We start from the raw sequence: 22,903 nt of genomic DNA, 5'->3' as shown, positions 1-22,903 counted from the left end.
GAAACGGACGAGTACCGTACAAAACGGATGCCTTCAGGACGTTCAACGGGCATTTAATCCGTTGGACGTCCGTTCAAAGTTATGAACATGTTCAAAATTTTCCATCGGACACAAAGAACGTCGACAAATAAAACGTTCGCTAAACGGACATTCAACGGATATAAACGGACGTCTAATGGATAAGAACGGATGTCTAACTAACATGAACGGGTTGGAAAAAAAGTTATCCGTTAGACATTCGTTTGAGCTATCCGTTAAGGTGTGTCCGATGCTACAAGTTTTGTCGTATAACCTGGTCAACAGTGTTCAATTCTGTTCTTTTTTTTAAGCCAAAGCAAATAAAAGTTAGTCCACTAGGTAAAAATTCTTATATTTTGTTATCTTTTTACTACATCAGCAATTTTAAAAATTTGTATAAATTATTTTTCTATATTATTCACTTTCTTGAACAGTAGTCTAACCAATTCATAACTAGAAACAACTTTTTGGTTTTGTTTCGCTTTGTCAGCAATGTATATTATCTATTCTTAACTAAAATTAAGTACTCTTTGAACGTGTATCAAGCAGCTTATAACGATCTTTACTTTCCACAGATGATGAAATTCATTAGTTTCCAAAATTGAATGCAGTTGATGTCAGATGTATCGCCCAATAATTTGATTTTGGATGTAACGTGTCTTCTGATTGCCTGACGTTGTTATGATGTTTTTTCATGATTAACGCCGGTTTAAATAGAGTTTAGAAATAAATTATAAAAAATGACTGTTATATTTTTTTCTGTCTATTCAAAATTACATGAATAATTATTTTGATAACAAATCTTCCCGTCAAAAGCAAGTGGCACACATATGTTATCGAAGCAACATAACTGCACATACAATAAAAGACAAAAAATAAATCGTTGAATTGGTATACCATGCTATCATATTTCCGTTTTCTCAATTTTAGTTTATACTTAACATTTTCAAGCAACAATCATTATATTGGTTTTTTTTTCAAACAAGTATGTCGCTGTATGTTCTACATTACAATGATATTCGTTGCCAGTCACAAACAGTCCCTGAGTCCATATAGGCCCAACTTCAGACATGCCTTCGTTTTAAGAAATTTTCTGTTAACCTAAACTACTTATTTTAAAATTTACACTTTTAAAATTTCGAATCTAAACAATTCTGGATTTGTCCTTACAGGTAAGCTGATGTCTGTTCATATTACTTATATTGTCGTTGTCCATCACAATCTCTAAAGAATGGTTAAAAAATAAGCTATATGTTAGCCCCCTACCGCCCCCCCCCCCCCCCTGACTTATCGTTTATCTAATACAATCTTGCTTTAGCCTAGATTCTGGAGTTTTACCTGCACAATACACCAAATGTCTTCCCCAATGTCTTCCCTCCATCATATTTAAATTTTATTTTTATTTTTATACTTCAGATTTTTAAACATAAACCACTCTGGAACTTTTTCTAAACAACACGTCCCTCAAATATCATTGTATTGATGTGTTAAGTTATGATTAGTGTTATCCAGCTGTTATATTTTGAAGGCGTTTTATGGATTTTTTTGTTCGGAGAGAAAACCTTTGTATTCTTTATATACAAAATATATTATACTTATTATTTTTTGTTTTAAATAAATTTGTCGATTTTTTTTCTCGCTATTATTGTTTGCTAGCTTGAGTTAGTTGTATGTAATTAAAGAAATAAATCTTAATGTAATACTGTAAATCAAAAAACTGCTGAATGATAATATCTGATGTGTTAATCTTCCCATCTAAAAAAACATTACCAGACCAACCATGTTATAACGATCAATGATTCGACCTTTGGATCATATCAGCATTCATATGATGTAATAGATAGAACATTTATTTCTTCAATTTTACAATGAAATAATCGATGAAATATTTATCTATAATGAGATAAATCTACAATGTTCTCTTTCGTATCATCATTGTTGATGTCTTAATGTTTCCATATTTTCCCCAGTAGTACCAAGATATTCCATACGGTCCCGCTCCTTTAAACAGACCATTCAAATTAGAATGATAACAGTTGTCATGCCACCAACTTCCATAAAGTGTTGCGCAGTTTACGGAAGCTCTGTCATTGTCGTTATCCTTTGTAGTGAACATCATGCCGTTATGCTGGGACAAGCTGTCACCTAAATATCATTAAAAAAAACGTATATGTAACTTCGGATGAGATTGGGACAATGACACTACATTCACACTTCTAATATATATGTCCTGAATCGATAAAAAAATAAACCATAAAATACGTACCGTTTTAATTGTAATGTGTACCTAATAAGAAATTTCTTAAAGGGGCATATTTATGTTCGCCGATTTGACTCAAATTTGCATCTTTGATTCATAACCATGTGAAACATTAATTCTTACTATAAAACAAAGTCTTGAATAAACAATTTACAGGGCATGTGCTCAATCATATGTGGCATCGTTTGGTGTGTATTTCGCCAATTAACTATTGAGTTGACCTTCAAAGACATCTGATAGTCGTATGCTAAGTTAGTGATATACACATAAGTATAGAGATCAATAGAATGCGAACTCGTGCAATTGGATTTTTCTAGATCTGTTGAATTTTGAATCATAGATTTCTAATATATGTTAATCATCGTCTTTACTTGTATAAGAACAATTTTCTTTTGTGGATCGAATCAAATGATTTACCTATGTATGATTTCAATGTTGACATTATTTTCCTTAAAATGACCAAACAAGCACACTTCATGCGTAATGCATCTTTATGTAATGGGTTAAATTGAAGTTCACATGAATACGTAACCAATAAAGTAGTTTTATTCACTTGCAAGTGAATAGTTCATCATAATTGATTGGTAGCTTAATTTGACAAAATTGAACCATACTGGCTGCCAATAGCAAATTATTATTTAACTATTTCTCTTGCATAAATGATTGAACAAAAGACTTTATATTTTTTTATTATTATGTAGCCAGTGTCCCTATAATACTGAATCATGTAGATATTACATTCCACAATTGTGGTTCGTTCTTCTTTTTATATGTATAGTAAAAAATACATATTTCTAAAATTTGTATTTGAGTCCTTTTGAATTATAGAGCATTATATTAATTATATTATACTAAAGTAATTTCAGAAAATTACAACTATTTTAACCCCTACTTTCACATTTGAGGACGAAAAGGATGCAGTGTAACTAAATCCTTTCTAAATATCTCATATTATGCTGGATGGCCAATGATAGTTTTCTTGGTTTTCTTGGTTAAATCTATTTCTAAGACACTATAAGCAACAGGTCAACTATATGTGGTTCATTGAATGAACATGTATTTCTCTCCTGGTTTATATGACTTTGACCTCATATTCTTGTATCCTGTTAATTTTATGTGATAGTTGTAGAAAAGCTTTTTTTGTGACTGTCAAAATAATATCAATGATTAGAAAAGAAGGCGAGACACTTTAGCATGTACACTCTTGTTAATATTTCGATAAACTTGATTGGTCTATGTTAAAACATAAAGTTGTAGAATTTTGTGAAAATATCATAAATTATGTGAGGATAATGACAATAAAAAAGCATTATTGAATAAAATGGAATAAAATACGACAAAATAACCCATATAGCAAAAGCTTTTTAGAAACTGAAAAGAATATAAATGAAATCGCCTTACATTTTTGATTGCTTTAAGAAAAATAAAACAACAAATTTCCTTTCGTGTACATAGCGGAAGGGTTGGGATCCCGCTAACATGTTTAACCCCGCCACATTATTTATGTATGTGCCTGTCCCAAGTCAGGAGCCTGTAATTCAGTGGTTGTCATTTGTTTATGTGTTACATATTTGATTTTCGTTCATTTATGTTACATAAATAAGGCCGTTAGTTTTCTCGTTTGGATTGATTTACATTCTTATCGGGGCCTTTTATAGTTGACTATGCGGTATGGGCTTTGTTGAAGGCCGTACGGTGACCTATAGTTGTTAATGTTTGTGTCATTTTGGTCTTTTGTGGATAGTTGTCTCATTGGCAATCAAACAACATCTTCTTTTTTATATTGTAAGGAAATATTTTTTGAATCTATCAAAAAGTCAGTTAATTTAAAGGTTAATAGCCTGACAAAGAAATTGTATAGGATCTTTATTTGCTAGACTCATTGTGTTCTTTTTCTTACGATTAAAGATGACAGGCAACCCATATAATATCTTTCGTAAAAATATTTTCCTCCCACACCGTACACACATCTTTAAGGACACAATAATTAAGCCTCAATCAATATGGTACTCCCAATATGACAATTAATGATGAATTAACAAACAAAACAAAGGTATTTAGCTCTAAACTTCGAAAATTGTTATGAAATGTTAGGAACCTAGTTATGTTCAATATTTTCAACCATTGATAACGTTTTTGATTGCTGAACTTACGAGAGGAAGTATTTCTATCATCTTTTAAGGTTAATTTCACCTTATATTTGACATTATGATAGTCTACGAAAAACTATATGATATAAGTCTTAATCTATTGACATTATTCGAAATATATAGATATACAAATTACCTGCATTTCCACTGTGATGACTGACGGTCAATTTGTATTTACTTGATGAGTCCCCAATGGAAAAGTATTTATATTTTGCATATGCAGTGTTTCCTTTGAAATCTCTTAAATCAATTCGCAGCAGAGATTTGCCACCTGATGTTAGACGATGTATCTTGTCGTTTCCTGAATAACATCAGAATATCAATAACAAATAGCAGTGGTGCATTGATTCGTTTCAATTGATTCGAAGTTCAAGTCGTTATACGGCCTTTAAGCATACACAGCAATTATTATCTTATATGTAAATTTTACAGACGTCATCACGAGTTGGTTTACCGTTATGGAATAACCGTTTCACAGATGATATTGAATATGTTTCTTACGTCGTACCTACAAACCTCTTCCATTTTCATGAATGTGACATATCGATTTAGACTATTTACTGCGTTTGTTACAAAATGAGTAACACGACGTGTGCCACATGTAGAGCAGGATATTCTTACCCTTCCGGTGGACCTGATATCACCCTTACTTTTTGGTAGGATTCGTGTTGCTGAGTCTTTAGTTTCTATGGTATGTCTTGTGTACTACTATTTGTCTATTTGCCTATTCAATTTTTAGCCATGGCGTTTTCAGTTTATTTTTTTTTTGTTCATGAGTGTGACTGTTCCTCTGACATCTTTTCCCCGTCTTAAGTTTTTATCATATTAGCTACAGAAGACCAATCGGTTATATCTCAATGTTTCTGCGGAAAGAAATGAGTAATCCATAGTTATTTGAATCAAAATTATTAAACAGACAATTTCACAACACTTTCACTTCTTTTTACAATAAACAACCACCAATATTAATCTAACAAATCATAGATTCAATTTGCGATGTGAAGGCAAATATGCTATATCATTTGTGTAATTTATAAACAATTACATGACAAATATGACGAATGTACCTACAAACCTCTTACATTTTCATGAATGTGACATACCGATTTAGACTACTTACTGGGTTTGTTACAACATAATTAACACGACGTGTGCCACATGTAGAGCAGGATATTCTTACCCTTCCGTTGGAACTGAGATCACCGTTACTTTTTGGTAGGGTTCGTGTTGCTGAGTCTTTAGTTTCTATGGTATGTCTTGTGTACTACTATTTGTCTATTTGCCTATTCAATTTTTAGCCATGGCGTTTTCAGTTTATTTTTTTTGTTCACGAGTGTGACTGTTCCTCTGACATCTTTTCCCCGTCTTAAGTTTTTATTATATTAGCTACAGAAGACCAATCGGTTATATCTCAATGTTTCTGCAGAAAGAAATGAGTAATCCATAGTTATTTGAATCAAAATTATTAAACAGACAATTTCACAACACTTTCACTTCTTTTTACAATAAACAACCACCAATACTAATCTCACAAATCATAGATTCAGATTGCGATGTAAAGGCAAATATGCTATATCATTTGTGTAATTTATAAACAATTACATGACAAATATGACGAATGTAGTCATACTGGAGTTATTCAGTGGGAGGAAATGTAAATAAAAGAAGCAAAACTAAACTGATTTCCAAATCATGAAGATGTGATATGAATAAAGTAAGAAAACCAGTAACCAGACTTAATGACGTAAGGTTAACATCTATTTTTCACCTTACTATCTTAATAACGAGTGAAATACATACCGCATAGCAACTATAAAAGTTCACGAAATGTCAAATGTAAATCAAATCAAAATTAAAAAAATATCATGTATGTGGTTTTTTCCCCAAATAGGGAGCCTGTGATTTAGTGGTTGTCGTTTGTTTTCGTTTACCATTACTGTTTTTTGTCTAGTACATAAATCGGGCCGTGAACAATAAAAATGACAAAACTTTAAAACTCAAAGTTATAGAAATCCTGTAAATTATGATTTGAGGGTCATATTCAACTGATGACTGGTACGCCTATAAGCATCTATCAAAGTCAACAATAGTAAATATTTCAGTAAATGGGAAATTACAAAACATAGTCCGATTTAAGACGCTACAGGGTATCTAAATGTTATTGCATTCAATTATTATTGACAAACTGCATGGTTGAGTTTGTGTGTTACGCATTTACATATTCAAGTTCTGACCTGAAGATTTGTGCAGTATAAAATAGAGTTAATCCTACTGTTTTCAGAGAGGCATTTTGCTAATTAGTTTGGTTGGTACGTTGTAGATATTTATTTTTTTTGGCATGGCGTTGTCAATTTATTTCAAGGTCTTTGAAAATCATGGAAAATATAGAAATAATATACTAGTCAACAAACGGAACAGTACAAGGCAATGCATTTACCATATGTAATGAAATAGGATACACTGCAAGTTAGCTCAATTGTCCAATATGTCTTACTTTACAGAATGTGTTTTTCTTAAAAAAAAAACATTGAGTTATAAACATGATAAAAGACAAATACGCCAAACAATATTTTTGGAAATTTTAGTTTTTTCATGAATCATATTTTTACCCACAAATTCACAAAATCAATATTACAAGCTGAAACATCGAACTTTAACATGGTCTGCATTCCAGATATTTGAATACTTAATTCTCTTCTCCAAAATTAAGTGACGACTTTTGTCATCATTTTCCGCAAAATGAATGTCCAATTAAGTCAGATTCTTTTTATAATATTCATTTGCTAAATGGTAATAAATGTTTTGCATTGATAATTAAACAGTTCTTCTTTTTTATTATAATTTATTATAAATTTTAGTTTCAACGTGTATATCGTTACTTTTGTTGGCTAGTCTATTATTTTCTAAAAAGAAGAAAGCTTGTTAAATGCTAAGATTACCTAACCAATATTCCGCATTAAGGTCACCAAAACCATTTTCATATTCATTCCAACCACGATAGAAATCAGTCTTTCCATTAAGTCTACGCTGAAAAACCTGAAAAGAAATTGCTTTCAAAGATATGATAAACTAAGGCAAAAAGTTTACATCATTGAATTAACATCCTAAATATACCAAATGTTTGTCATTCATTAAGAGTAGCACCATTTCAAAGACAAAAAATCAGTTCATGGGACATTCATATAACAATTTTCATGCAAACACCAAGACCGATTATAAAAGTATTTGTTGAGTTTGTGCACTACCTATGAAACATTTTCGTATATTTTTTGAAGTTCTAAAAACTTACAGTCCAATAACCGCCATCAGTGTCCATGTCACAAAAAACTTGAAAGCCAGAACCACTATCCGGGTAAATCTTATAAACACCACTCGTATGCACCTTCTTGTCTAATCCCGAGCAATCCTTTGGTTTTAATTCTAAGTATTAAAGAATGAATTAAAATAAATATCTATGAATAATTTTATTAATCTTAATTAAGATTTCGACATTTTTAAGCTGATGACATTCAGATCTGAAATACGTGATGGCAATGTATTACTTTATAGTTGTTGTGATCTTCGATACGGGCTTATCATTAACAAAATTTAAGCAGCCATTTCACAAAATCGTTTTTAAAAAACATCTCATCACACGTACAGTATTTGTAATGCGAAACGCATCATATTCTTCCACACGACATTTTTGCACATCATCTATCTTTTATTCGTTTTAAGTTCGTACTTAAAACAGTTTATAATATCCATCTTGTTATTTGTTAATGTTTCAAAAACCAAGTATATTATCAATGTATTTTATATACTAACAAAAACTAAGTTATATATTAATAGTTATATATTTATATCTGGTCTTTTGTCAAGAGTTGTAGCATTGGCTATTACACCATATCTTCGTTTTTATATGATGAAAAATGTTGTTCTAATTGTTCGGACCTATGAATTATCGATTTAATCGTAGAAATACTAGACGGAGTGATTGAGCAGCATCGGTTTAATTTTTTACTTTTTTCTCAATAAATCTTTTTTGTCGTAGACAGAAAAGATGAAGCAAAAGCATAACTGTAAAATCAGGGATGGAAATACTTTGCATTACTTTACTAAAGAATAAATCACACTTTTTATGTTCATGTTTGTCATATAACTTCTCAAGTATTCAGTTATATGTACATCCTTTATTTTTAAATGTTTTATATCTATAACTGTCAGTCTGTGAACGGGAAAATGTATCATCCACATTAAACGAATATCTATCTTCAATTTTTAAACAAACAAAAATGACATCATAAGACTCACATTGTATTATTAATCACTTGATACTAGTACATAATAGTGAATTAAAATAATGAATTATGAAAGAAAACGCATTTGATTGAAATGCCTACTTTTCTGTTCTAAAAATAAAAAATACCTTGGCAGCGCCTTCCGTGATATTGAGGTTTACAAGAACAGGCACCATTAATAGGTTGACATATGCCAGAGATTGATCTTTTGTGGTCACAGTTACAAGGTTGGCATTTAATTCCCATGGAGCATTCTGAACTGTCTGTACACTCAAATGAACCGTTACAACATCGGTTGAAACATGTTCTGTTCTCCGCCTTATCACCTTCACAGTGCTTTCCTTGTCCTTTTTGTGGTAAAACTATGTATCTAGTTCGTTTTTGTGTACCTCCAATTCCACATACTTTGCTACAAGAAGACCAGGATGCCCAGTTACTCCATTTACAGTCTTGCTTTATTTCAATATCACAATTCTTTCCAAGAAAATTATTTCGGCACTGGCACTGCCCAGTTTCGGAATTACATATAGATGATAATGATCCCGTATTGTTACAATTACAAGGTAAACATTCAGATGTTATATTGTTGCATCTGATATATCGAGAGCCTATGCGAGCATACCCTTTAATGCACTTATTTTCAATGTCCATATTTTTTAATAGATGGAATTGATCACAATGCACATTTAGAGAATGAGTTATAGATGCACTGCATGTTGATTCCGTTGCGGATTTTATCTGTTCATTAACGCGCTCTTCAAATAAACTTAAAACTATGGGGGAAGGTTTACGTAAAACATGCCGAACTTGTAATAAGACGGCAAACCCGTTTGCTTGTGCAAGATGAAACTGTCGCCATAGATTATCTACCTTTGCTTTGAAACTGAAAGTGCAAGCCTCGTTCTTATTTCGACTGATGACCCTTGTTAGTAAAGATTCAGGTTGAAATATATCATCAACTCTTCGATAACTAAAGTAAGAGTTTATTTTGAATAGTACCTTAGGCAAATGATAAGCAATTCGCACTAATTTCGATTTGGCATACCCATGGTTTAACTTGTCATAACACTTAATTAATTTGTTCGCATCTTTTATCAAGTATAGCATACTAAGGTATGTATTATAAAAGGGTCCAAGATCAGAAGTTGTCAAAGCGTCTTTGGTTAAAGCCCCTATGCTTACTTTTTGAATCATGTTATAAGCAAAATGTATACACGGCATAGATCCAATTAGATAATTAGTTGCCAATTTCATATCAATAATATCCCCAACCTTGGGAACTTGGTTCAAGACTGACATGATTGCTACTGTATCTTTTGCTAAGATAACTTGGTTATGTATTTGACAATTGTCCCCATCATAGTTGTTTTGACAAAAACACATGTCACGCTTTTCTTTTGAATGGTGGACACACTTGCCATTTTGACATTGAGCTTTACAAACCGTCTTTGAGGAGCATTCTAACAGAACTCTTAGTAAGGAACTTCTGAATTCATACATGTCTTGAGCCCATTTATGTATCTGAGATACTGAGTTATTATTTTTATTAGCCATCTTTCCATAAACAACCATGATTTGCTGAGTTTTGAATAGTTTTAACAATAAGTTAGTTCCAAAACTTAAAACGGCATTTTCATCACATTTTGAATTTTCGTTTAGCTGTTGAATTAGGGAGACCTTTGAAAACCTTGTTCCGTTTAAAGTTGTTTTCAAGATATGCCAATAGCTTTCTTCGATGTCAAAATCATTCTTAAACATCTTAATAGTCCACTGCAAGCCTGCCTCACATTCATCTTGGCTTGTACATTCTATCTTTTCTATTTTTTCCAGAAAACGATTTAGGATTAAAAAACTGAAATCAATGTTTTTTAGATCGAAATAGATTTCTTTTAAATCTCTCCCAAACCCCCTGTCGGTCGTTAACTCAAGTTTTCTGTTTATATCAGTGAAGGTCTTTTTCAATTCTTTGAATGCTTTTTGTTCTGTTTTAGGATTGTACTCCTGGATAAAAGCAGCAAGACTATCAACAGTACCAATAAAATTTGTCAACAAGTTGATTTGGTTTAAAACTTTTGACCTCGGCTCGGTGCTAAATATATCAACAAGATGCTTCCCATCAGCTAACCCAATTTTGATTTGACTCTTCCATTTCTCCCTTAAAGATATTTCTTCTCCACAGACAGAGCATCCTATCAGACTCCACAAACAACTGATGACAATGAATATTTGCATCTTGCTGGAATACAATGTATGTTTTAAAAATAAGTATCATACGTTTTCACATGAACACATTCAAATTCATTGTACTGATATTGAACACGATATCACATCATATCATGAATTGTTATTATCTAAATGATAGCGCTTCTGGTGTTGTTCTTAGTCTTGAAAGTAGTGTGAGGATCTTAAAATCAGTTACCTCATCGACCGAACATATTTATATTCCTTTGTATATGTTGCAATAGTCAAGCAGTACCTGTAGATGGGACAATTTATAATACAAGAGACCTTTGATGTGACGCCACAAAAATTAAATCTGATACTTTGAATTCGCCTAAAATCTATTAAACCATTTGGCTAACAAAGTTTCGTTACTTTTTTGATGAACATAATAACAAAATTCGGGCAGTTCAGAAATCTCACCAGACTAGTTTATGGTGATCATTGTTAAATGCACTCTCTTTTCTCAGTCCGTTAACATTGTACTTAATAGTATCAGTGTCTATACTAAAAATGTAAATGCATTCACTATGAGTAGATTTATAAAAGATCAAAAGTGTTTTATGGTTTTTATATGTCCTTCTGTCCCGTAGACAATTATCCAATATAAACCTTTTGATCAGCAAACCTTAATAAGGCCATCCGATACAGTTTCAGGTGCGCGACGTTCAGCGTTTGAACTGCCGCAAAACGTCACTTTTTTCGGGACGTAATCCGTGTAATTTTCCGTATTTAGAAACGTAATGTAAATTATCGATGCTCCAGTTTCTGTTTCTCCTGCATCTGACTTCTACACCATTAATATTAGTGCATTTGATTCTAACAGAATAACAGTCTAATAAAACCATAAGAAATAAAACACATTAAACTGTTTCTGTGAGATCTTCAACAAAATATCGTATATAGTTAGCAATCTCAAGATGACTGACCCTTTTGGAGTTACTAATGTAATGCATGTCAATTATCTTTTTTGATATCTTAAATGCCAGCTTAATACCAAGACAATGTCCTATAAATTGATTGTATGTTGGTTGCTTAACGTCCAGTGGCAAATATTTCATGGAAATATTTTGACGGTACGTATCATGGAATAAAAATTTCATGCTTCCGTCTGTCCGTCGTAAACATAGTACAGCGAATTATATCCTAATGTCATGGTTGGGTTTTTTCATGACGGTCAAACGATCTGTATTCTTTTTGGTGAACTGGTCGAGTAACTATAACAGGGGTGTTTTTACAGTCCGCGCTGTATCTCAAAAACGATTTATGATTTATGATTATTGCTAAAAGCTTTTCACACCTCTTAGTTATATGAATCTAAAGATCTGTATACTTTTTGAGGATGATTCAAATTTATTGAGACTTATTAGGTTTATGAAAAAGAGGGGGTTTCACATGTTGCGCCGTATCTCAGAATCTATAGAAAATTATTGCATAAAACAATTAAAAAATTACATAGTATTACTTGTTAGTTTAATTATTCTTAAGATCTGTATATATTATCGTAATGATTCTTTAATTCATTTTTGAGTTCTCAGTGAATTTTTATTGAGCTAAAATTTGGTATCATAGAACATATGTTGTGGTATACAAACTTCTTTTTTAGCAAGAATGAGGAATGAGTCATGATATACTTCCTATGACTTCCTGTATGAACCCCGTGTTGTTTAAAAAAACATGTATTATGTCTTTTTCATAGACGACGAGCGTAGCATGCGCTCGTAGTGCATCTTTTTATTTTGTTCTTTTATTTCTTTTACAAATATATTAGAGAAATGACGGAATGACAGCAAATACAATCCAATTTCCAATATAATTGATATTTCCGAATGACATAACTCTTTTTAAGGATAGTTGATATGCACTGATTTTCGAACGTGTCCATACGATATCAATTTAAAAGAAATTTGGCAACAACTGTACACTTGAAAAATGTAATTAACCATAACGACCGAAAGGAAAGAGGGAGGAATGGACGTGCGATTTTTAATGTACCCCGAAATGCGTCCTGTTGTAGTGAGAGAAAAAAATACGCATAGGTTATATGTCCAGTCCTCTCGCTATTAATTCAATCGTTTTTGCCAAATAAAAAATTGAAATAATTATGGTATAGTTTTCTGCCTGGACAAAAGCATCCTTAAGCATATTGAAGATTCTCCCCTTCTAAGATTTTGTTTTATTTTCTGACAACAACAACAAAAGAAGATGTGGTATAATCGCCAATGAGACAACTCTCCACAAGAGACAAACATGACACATATATTAACAATTATAGGTCGTCGTAGGGTCTTCAACAATGAGAAAAGCCAATACCGTATAGTCAGATATACAAACTGAATTTCAAAACTGTTTAGGAGCCTCCCAATTTTATTCAATTGTTATCATTGACCGAAAAATGGTCAACATATAGTATCAATTAATACAAACGTTAATACATGAGTATGTGCAGTACATGTATATGTATGTCAAGTTCAAAATTGCCGAGTCTTTAATTTTAAAAGCCGTAAAAATTATCAACAGTCCGTAATCACTTTTCGTAAGACAGGTCTCACTTAGACCACAAACAAGGAGATGTATTTATGATTTACATGATTTTATTTCCGAAAACAATATTACCTATTTATAGGTACCTCTTTACAAGCACTTTTTACACATCTGAAAAATGTCGCCGGTAATTTGCAGCGATAACGTCGAAAAAGTCTGCCATCGACTTCGTGCACTTTCGCGCTAACGTTGAGGTTACAAAGGGGGACTCAATTTTTAGGATAAATCGCGTTTATCATAGAATCCAGCACGGTGACGTGTACTTTTTATTTGAGATTTGAAGAATTCATGATAAAATGCAGTTTATGTAGAAAAGTTATAAAAATGACATTTTCAGAAACACTTTATTTCCATATGTTCTGGATTTAAAAATGCCACTTTCAGCATCTGATCCGCAAGGTCAAACAAGGCTTGAATAATTGTATAGTCATTCGTGAGGGGTTTATTTTTTTCCTCATTGTCACTTATCACAGCTTCAAATTGAACCCGATCTTAATAATTTATGACGAAGAATATTTGCTCCAAATATTTTATAACATTGCCTACCTTTTTTAAAAAATTGCACAAATCCCCAATTTTCAGCCTCAATTTTCTCGGAAACGAGCACGCGGTGACCTTTGTTTTATTTGGTGTTTTATTTTATAACTCACCAAGGCCTACAACATATTTCAAAACTATAAAAATGACATTATATCGAAAAACTGTATCGGATGCCTTCTTAAAAATGTATGTCAGAGAATACTACTAATGTAAAGATATATCATAAACTATATTTATTTGTCTAGTAGAAAATGTACGATACTCACAAATTATTGTTGTTCGTCTTTTTTCAAAAATTAGATATTCTCTGAATATTGCCACGTAACGTTTCGTGATAATAGTAGCTTCTAATTAGTATTTATTTCACCTATTGAGATGAAATTTCAAAAACATAAATATCAATAAGTGAGTTTGTATGTGAAACATTATACTTGTTGGTATAAGGTAAAATACAAAGAGATTTGTTTTTGATAATTTCAAAAAAAAAAAGGTTTTTCAATGTCTAAATATTAAAAGCAGGCACATTACTATATAACAAATTTATGAGTAACTGAATATAGACATTGACCACTCATTTGTAGCATTCCCGAATATAGAATTGTCTTATATATTTCTTAAGTTGACTTTCCAATTTTCTCTCTGTGTTTTAACTTGAGTTATTGATCACAGTTCTGTAATGAGTCGCATTTTAACTCTTCAAAGTAATTCATCTAATCAACCTAATATTTGGTGTTGTGAAGGAACATTAATATTAAACAGTTTTTTTTTATGTTAAATATTATATTTAATTATTGAAAATCATTACAAATTTTAAAACATGACTCAATGTCGATATCATGACTTCACCAGTATGAATAAATATTGATAAAAGTTTTACGGGTTTGTGTAATTGCATATCTGGAAGAACCTTTTAGAGCATCTCATATAAATTATAATAACTCTATTTCTGTGGCATCTATATAAATGTAAAATCAATCTTACATTTCAAGCGGGTGTTGCTAAACGGCGGAAACAGAAAACGGAATACGGAACGGAAACGGAAACGGAAACAGAAAGAATTTACCATGATGTTAACATCTGTTTTTGTTGTTATTTTATCTATAACGGCATGTTTCATATAGTATTACACATGTTCACAAGAAAAAAGCCAGAGGAATGAATTTAAAAGAAAAGATTTTAAAGCATAAAGTGTTGAAATAATTACCAGGAGATGACGGGGCTATGTTTTTAAAATATTCAATAAACTCATGTGTGCGTCGTTTGTGCGATTCAGGAAAGTCTGTTCGACCTTTTTTAAAAGTTTGATCAATGTCAATGATATAGCAGCCAAACAACACAAAACAAATCTATATAGGCCTACCTGGGACATTGTTGTAACATTAAAACATCAGTACAAACTTACTATAAAAATCTGTTGAAAAGGCGGAACTACTCATGATCAGAGGGACACAAATACAAGTTGATGTGGCCGTGTATTTGAAGATCCCAATAACAAAAAACACTAAGTACAGATCTGAGAGTACTGGCTGTTACCCGACAGCTAAATCAAAGCCACTTACAACTAAGAACGAATCATGCATCCAAGACGTAAATCATTGATGATATTATAATAATCTAGACGGCAAAACATTATGTTGGATTTTATTATGTATGCTGCAGCATCTTGCAGAGACTGCATGTTTGAGATACATAATTTGCGGAAATGCATAAATGTCTCCTGTTGTCCATTCATCAGGTATCAAGCTGGTATTGATGGTTGTTGAAAAGTTGACCCTCATACTTTTTATGTATTGAATCCATATTCTAATTTTGTTCTCGCCCATACTTATGTTATTATGTCTATCTATTTTTGATGTAACCGGTTTATTTAGTGGTACATATTAAGTTGATGTTTTCTTATTTGATACAATTATAGTGAAATGTTCATTCAATGTTTTGCTGTGTCATGGTCGTTTGTTTTTTTGTTTTTTTGCTTTTTTTTGTCTTTAGTGGTACACTTTGCGAGAGTTCTTTCTTATCTGACCTGGCCCTGCTTTTCTCGTCTCTTGACGTTCGTCGTCAGATTTCGTCTTTTTTAACTTTTACATTTCTCAGTCTCTGAAACTACTGGGCCAAATGTTATTGAACATATGTCTTTTAGGGAGTCGCATGATAGTTTTGGTTATACTTTGCAACAACTACTTTTTGTGTATCCAATTGAATAACTGTGTTGGATAACACTTCCTGTCAGTCAAGTTAGCCAACATGGTTAAAATTTAAACATAGGGATGAAATGCAAGTGCTGTCTATTAAGAAACGCTATGAATTTAACGAAAACCTGACATGAAAAATATGTACAATCTGACATCAGACTCGGACTTCCATTAACATGAGTTTTTATTTGTGTATGCTTCATATGTGTTTCTTAATTCTACTTTGGCTAGAGGTATAAACATGTTTAATCCCGCCGCATTTTTGCGCCTATCCCAAGTCAGGAACCTCTGGCCTTTGTTAGTCTTGTATATTTATTTTGTTTAAACTGATGTATATGTTTTAGAGTTTAGTGTGACACCCCCTTTTCTCTGAACTATCACACAGTAGGGGCCAGCTGATACCATCTCCGGTGAGGGATTTTCACGGTGCGTTGAACACCCATTAGTGGCCTTCAGATGTTGTCTGCTCTTTGGTCGGGTTGTTGCCGCTTTGACATATTCCCTGTTTTCATTCTCAATGTTATTAGAATGTTGAGCTCTATCAATGCTTATTCATGTAAAAACAATTAAATGACTTCTTACAAAAGTTATCGAACTTATATGACGAGTTTTCTCACTTGCATTTTCACCTGTCATATTAAAATATATGGTAAATCTATTTAATTTTAATAGCATAATTTACCAGCAAGACAAGATCTATTAATTTTCATAGTTCTTTATTTCCTCCATTAAATTCCGTCTATATATAAGTGTCTTTCCGTTCCCGTTCCGTTTTCTGTTTCCGCCGTTTAGCAAAACCCATTTCAAGCTTGGTATACAAACATTTGTGTTTTGGGGAGTCGTCCGAATATTCACATCAATTTACCTCCACAATAAACATAAAATGCTACCATCTACGAACTATCACAACACGTTTGTCATAGTTATACTACTGTCTTAAAACTGTTATATTATATGTTATTCAGGTCCAAGACAGGGTATATACTGTGACATTCCCGGCTTAGAGTTTATATAAGCCCTAAGCCGGGAATATCACAGTATATACTCTTTCTGAGACCTGAATTACACATATATTACGGATTACCCCTGACTTAATGTTATTTTCCAGTGCAGGTTTTTGTTCACAACACATATAAGTTGAAAACCCTACTATGTTCGGCACACGTGAATGATTTTCTAACTTATTGTGTATGTTATTATTTATAATAACACTTTTAACATTAAATTTAAGTATTAAAAGTGTAAATTGCGTGTTTTTGTATCAAAAATTTATTATTGACTGAAGCACGTCATTATTTTCCCTCTGTGAGCCTCTGACAATCTGATAGCTTTTGACTACGTCACATAGTAACCGGTGTTATTGATGACGTTTTTGAGGTTCCAATTGGGGATAAAAACGTCGTATATACCACGGCAGTTTCCTGAATATACACTGACATCTCTGTGTTGTTATCCAATCACAAACCTCGACACATTTGTAATCCGTAATATAATTCGATATTAGTCCTTTCTCAGGCTCAGTACTACAAACGAACTCTGTTTTGTCGTATAACCTCGTCAGCAGAGTTCTATACTTTTCTTCCAATAAGCAAAAGTAAAGTTAGTCCACTTATAAATACTAATGTTTTGTTATCTCTGTACAGCTCCAGCAATATATGAAATTATTTCAAATTATATTTCTATATTATTCACTTTCTAGCGGCCTTATCCATTTATATCTCATAACAACTTGTACACTTATCATTCAATATCAAACATGGAACATTACATGCGAATCAGGTTGCAATCTCGTTAACATCTTTCAAATAATTACAGATCACAAGTCTTGTTTTGCTTAGCCTTGGTAGCAATGTTTATTATCTATTCTTAACAAAATTAAGTTCTCTTTGAACCCGTGTCGAGCAGCTAAGAAAGCCGTCTACCTACCCCAGATTATAAAATGCATAAATTTCTAAAATTGTATGCAGTTGATTTCAGATGTATTGCCCTTTGGCAATTCATACTGATCGTTTTTAATTCTTTTTTTTTGTTCTCTTTCAGGAATTCAGATCAAACGATTTGTATTTTATCGCTGATAAAACAACAAAATATTAAGAGAAAAGGTAAGAGTATTTAGAAATGCTGTGGAATCATTATCATAAGTCGAATACCAATTTTAGTGGATTCGTGGTTAAATACAGACCACGAATTTAAATGTTTAACGAAAAATGAATTTCCAATAGCCTTACGAGGATTGTTTTATTTGCAAAACGAAATTAAAAGTCCAAGAAAATCGTAGTTTTTTTCAATCCACGAAATTGGTATCCACAAAAATAAATGAATCAACAGTACCTTGGAGGTTTGATAGGCAATACTATTGATTCTTTATATAACAAAAATGTGTAATGGTTCTGCTGAACCCAGTGTTTCACCTATATTTGCTGTTAGTCACCTTCTCAATAATTAAAACATTTGAATTTTATAAACATAAGAAAACATGTAATTTACTTTAAGGCAATCTCACTGAGGTATGCGCCGGAAAATGTATAGCCTTATAAACCATAAGCAATCATACATCTCACTGAAGATTATTGTTGTTTATATGTATCTGTATCGATGTCAGGTGTAACTAGATTTCTATGATGTATCTCAAAATTTTTCGTATTCCTTTTCATACCAAGATATCGTTTAATAAGATTGTTGACCTCATTTTTATCATCCTTTGAATGATATATCGTTGAATGAACATCCTGCGAAGTTATTGAAAAAGTTTTTTTGCATTGACAATAATGATATCTTGCTGTAAATAAGATACACCCTTTCGGGCCAACCCTATTACTGTGTATCTAATACAAAAAAAAAGAATCGTTAACAACTGTGTAATATATGTATTTATCATATACTTAGACTAAATAACATATAAATTTTACCTTTTGATAATAGCATACACTTCAATGCTACGTTTTCAGTGAAAAACATTACAAAGTAGCTAGTGTACAAAACAATTATATTGGGAAGTATATCGTGTAAAATAATAAAAACAATTAAAATAATTAAAAAAACAAACAAATTATTAAATAAATGCATTTTACAATTTTTTCTGAAACATAATTTGAAAGTTTCTTTAAAAATTGACTTTTCCAAATAATGTTCATAACTATGTATATTGTTGAATTAATTTTTTTTGTCGATTCATTTATATTAAAACTGTTGGTTTTTTTTTTTGCTCTCTGTTGGGGCATATGATAGAAACACTTCATATTGAATGTATCAAATTTTTGGTCCGACGTCCGTGAACGTTTTACTCTTTAAACTTCGGGAACCACGTAAAAGGATCAATACATTAATCTGTTATTTTTCTTTACTGTTGAAGCATATGATAAAAAAGATCATAACATGTCATTTTTCATATCGCATGTATTATCATCCCTCGGTCAATATCAGCCCTCGAGCCATGCGGCTCTTGGGCTGATATTAAACCTAGGGTTGATAATACATGCGACATGAAAAATTCTATGAAATATAATCAAAATTGATATATTTGACCAATCGTTTTGTTGTATTCAATGTATCATTTGTATAGCAAACAAGAAAAGCATTATATGTATAGTAGGATTTTAATTATCATTTGTAAAAACAGATAACTTGCCCAAACAAATATTTCGGCTTATGAATGCAACATGTTTCCATATGAAAAAATTGGCAATAACAATTGTATATATTAACAACAATGAAAATGAGATCTTCTAGTATCTTTTTCAGTTCAGTTTAGTAGTAAATATATTCTCAAAAGTACAAAGAAAGTTGTTAAATGCTAATGTTGTTTATTCTTTGGTTTTCTATGTTGTGTCATGTGTACTATTGTTTTCTGTTTGTCTTTTTCATTTTTAGCCATGGCGTTGTCAGTGTGTTTTAGATTTACGAGTTTGACTGTCCCTTAGATATCTTTCGTCCCTCTTTGACTACAAGAATAAAGCAAAACAGATATTTGAAAGCCAGTAGACCGCAAGCATTTTGGTTGTCCTGCTTCCAACGTTATGCATGAAATGTCAAAATAAAAGTACCTTTGATTATTTCCGAGAAGAAAATATCGGAAATGATTTCCAAAAAGCACAAATATGGGGAAAACCTATAGACTATTAAACAGATGGCAGAGGGAGTAAACTGTAAAAAACAAACTGATCGAAATCCCTCTTATGCACATTTTTAAAGTATTACTGTTTACGGCGAAAGTGTAGCGATCTAATTGTCAAACACACTTTCGTTGTTTTTTTGGTTTAATTCAACATTAAATTCCTGTGTGTTATTGTCTTTTATTGTATGTGCAGCTCTGTTGCATCGATAACATATGTGTGCCACTTGATTAAGAAAGCAATGAAAGCATTTAATATCTTTATTTTTGTGCTTCTTTGTTAAATATTTGTTTGTTTTATTGGTATAAAGACACATGTGGTACTTGTACATTATGTCGTTATTGGTTATGATATAACTGTATTCTTGTCTTTCTTGTTTGCTTATGTCCTTTTTCTATACGTATTTTTATGTTTTTTCGTTACGTATATGATGTGGCTTTGTACTTATTCATACCGTCATTGTGTTATTGTACTATGGTAAATTTGTGTATTCTTGTCTTTAATTTTTACTAATATGGTCTGTTTATGCCGTTTGGTGCGTCTTTATTGCATGTTTGTATGTTGTTGGGGTTTTTTTTAGCGATAAGGATTATAGCACAAAGTTAAGCTGTATTATTGCCATTTTAACCTATTATGTCTGTTTGTTTTGTTCACGCATCGTTGTCAAAAATATGAAATTTGATGCGACTGTCATACAAGTCAAAGGTTAAGCTAGCATGAAAATCAGGTTCAAACCACCATTTTCTACATAAAAATGCCTGTACCAAGTCAGGAATATGACAGTTGTGTTCTATTCGTTTGATGTGTTAGAGCTTTTGATTTTGCCATTTAATTAGGGACTTTCTGTTTAGAATTTTCCTCGGAGTTCAGTATTTTTGTGATTTTCTTTTGATTTTGACGGGAAAGTTTGTTGTCACATCGTCAAGATGATACATTACGGACACTCTGTCCTGTTATTTTCTGAGAAGACATGGACACTAAATCTATCGACTTTGGTTGCAATTGGAATTATTTCGATGCAGTGTGTTAGTTGCCCTTAACGTGCTTATTTTATTTTTATTAAATATAACATAAGATTTTCGGATATAAACAGTTTTGCATTTTTCTATACGAAAAACGCCAGTGTATCCTCTACATTACATATGTAGTCGTTACCCGTCACAATCTCTTCAAATTGATCCAAAATAAACTTTTATATACGTCACCCCCTATTTTCGTTTAGTCTATTTCAGTTTTTGTGTTTCCGATACGTCAGGTTTTCAAACATAAACCATTCTAAGGTTTCTCTCAACAGGCGCGCTAATATGTGTTCTATATTACCTCTATTGTCGTTGTCCGTCTTAATGCTTATAGATAGATCCACAACCAACTTAAGGTATGCCACTCCCGTTCATTTTCAAATTTTCAAATTTAATTATTTTTACCTCACTTCCGATTTTCAATCAAATGCCATTCTGAAGTCTTTCCTAACATATATGCAGATGTCTATTCCACACTTATACATTCGTTGCCCAATACAATCTCTATGACTTGGTATATAGCATCCCATCATATTTCTGTTTACTCAATTTTCGTTTCTTTCAGCCAAACTTTTCGAACAACGATCACTCTGGTTTTTTTTTCCAAACAAGTATGTCGACATGTATGTTCTACATCACATAGATAGTCTTTGCCCGTCAGAATCTATCTCTGGGTCTTAATAGGCTCATTTTAAGCTTTGTCAATTAATTTTTTTAACCGTAACTACATATATGCAACTCTGTAGTATCAAACTTAAAAGTATGCCACTCCCGCTTCCTCATTCGTTTTGCTAATGTTAATAATTTTGACCTATCTTTAGATTATCGAATAAAACCTCTCTGGATATTGCTGGCATCGTAGAAAACACCTATATAGTCGTTGCACGACAGAATCTCTATAAATTAATTCAAAATATTCTCCCCCTCCTCATTTAGTTCTGTTAATTTGTTTATGTTTTCTAAATGATGCGCCAGTTTTCACCTACATTACCTTAAGGAAGTTCAGCGGTATAAAAAAATATGACAGAATTTTCTTATACTTTGTCAAAATGAAGATTATACTATTCTTTTTTTTTAAATAATAAAAAGTGTGGGTCACCTTGCTATTTTTCAAAAAAAAATTGCTTAGATTGTTCATGACAAAAACACATGTTTGGGCATAAAAAGAAATCAATGAGACATGATAAGATAGATTTTATAATATATTTTAAGAAAAGAAAAAGAAAAAAAATGGTGTCACCGAACTTTTTTCTTTCTACAAGAGAAAATAAAAATTGCTCTATTTGTCCAGTATAAATTTTGTACTTAAATAGTTATCTCCTTTTGAATAGCGTAGTTGAAAAATTGGTTGTAAAAGCAAAAATATTTGTTATTTGTTACAACTTTTTCGATAATGTAATGAATAACTAAGTTTTCTATATAGAAATAAACAGTGTAAACAATAAAAAGCAAATCTGTCGCCAAATTTGCAGATTTGTACAGAGAACTAGACCGATTATTTATTGTGATTATACAATTCAAGATGGCGGTTCACCCCTGAACTACCTTAAAGTCGTTGTCCGTCAGTA

At 31.9% G+C, this 22,903-nt stretch overlaps 1 protein-coding gene across 1 annotated transcript; it reads right to left on the bottom strand.

Annotated features, from left to right (window-relative positions):
• Positions 1-1,927: 1,927 nt before the first annotated feature.
• On the bottom strand, positions 1,928-7,575 carry LOC134699360 (ficolin-1-like). The gene is made up of 4 exons (XM_063560966.1): positions 7,543-7,575; positions 7,368-7,464; positions 4,565-4,729; positions 1,928-2,163 (listed from the first exon to the last, which is right to left on the bottom strand). Exons 1-4 carry the CDS (start codon positions 7,573-7,575, stop codon positions 1,928-1,930), a joined length of 531 nt encoding a protein of 176 aa, XP_063417036.1.
• Positions 7,576-22,903: the final 15,328 nt, after the last annotated feature.

Source organism: Mytilus trossulus, unplaced genomic scaffold, assembly GCF_036588685.1.
Source record: "Mytilus trossulus isolate FHL-02 unplaced genomic scaffold, PNRI_Mtr1.1.1.hap1 h1tg000050l__unscaffolded, whole genome shotgun sequence".
NCBI classification, from domain to species: domain Eukaryota; kingdom Metazoa; phylum Mollusca; class Bivalvia; order Mytilida; family Mytilidae; genus Mytilus; species Mytilus trossulus.
Note: the sequence above shows the minus strand (reverse complement) of the source record. Positions and strands in the feature narration are given on the sequence as shown.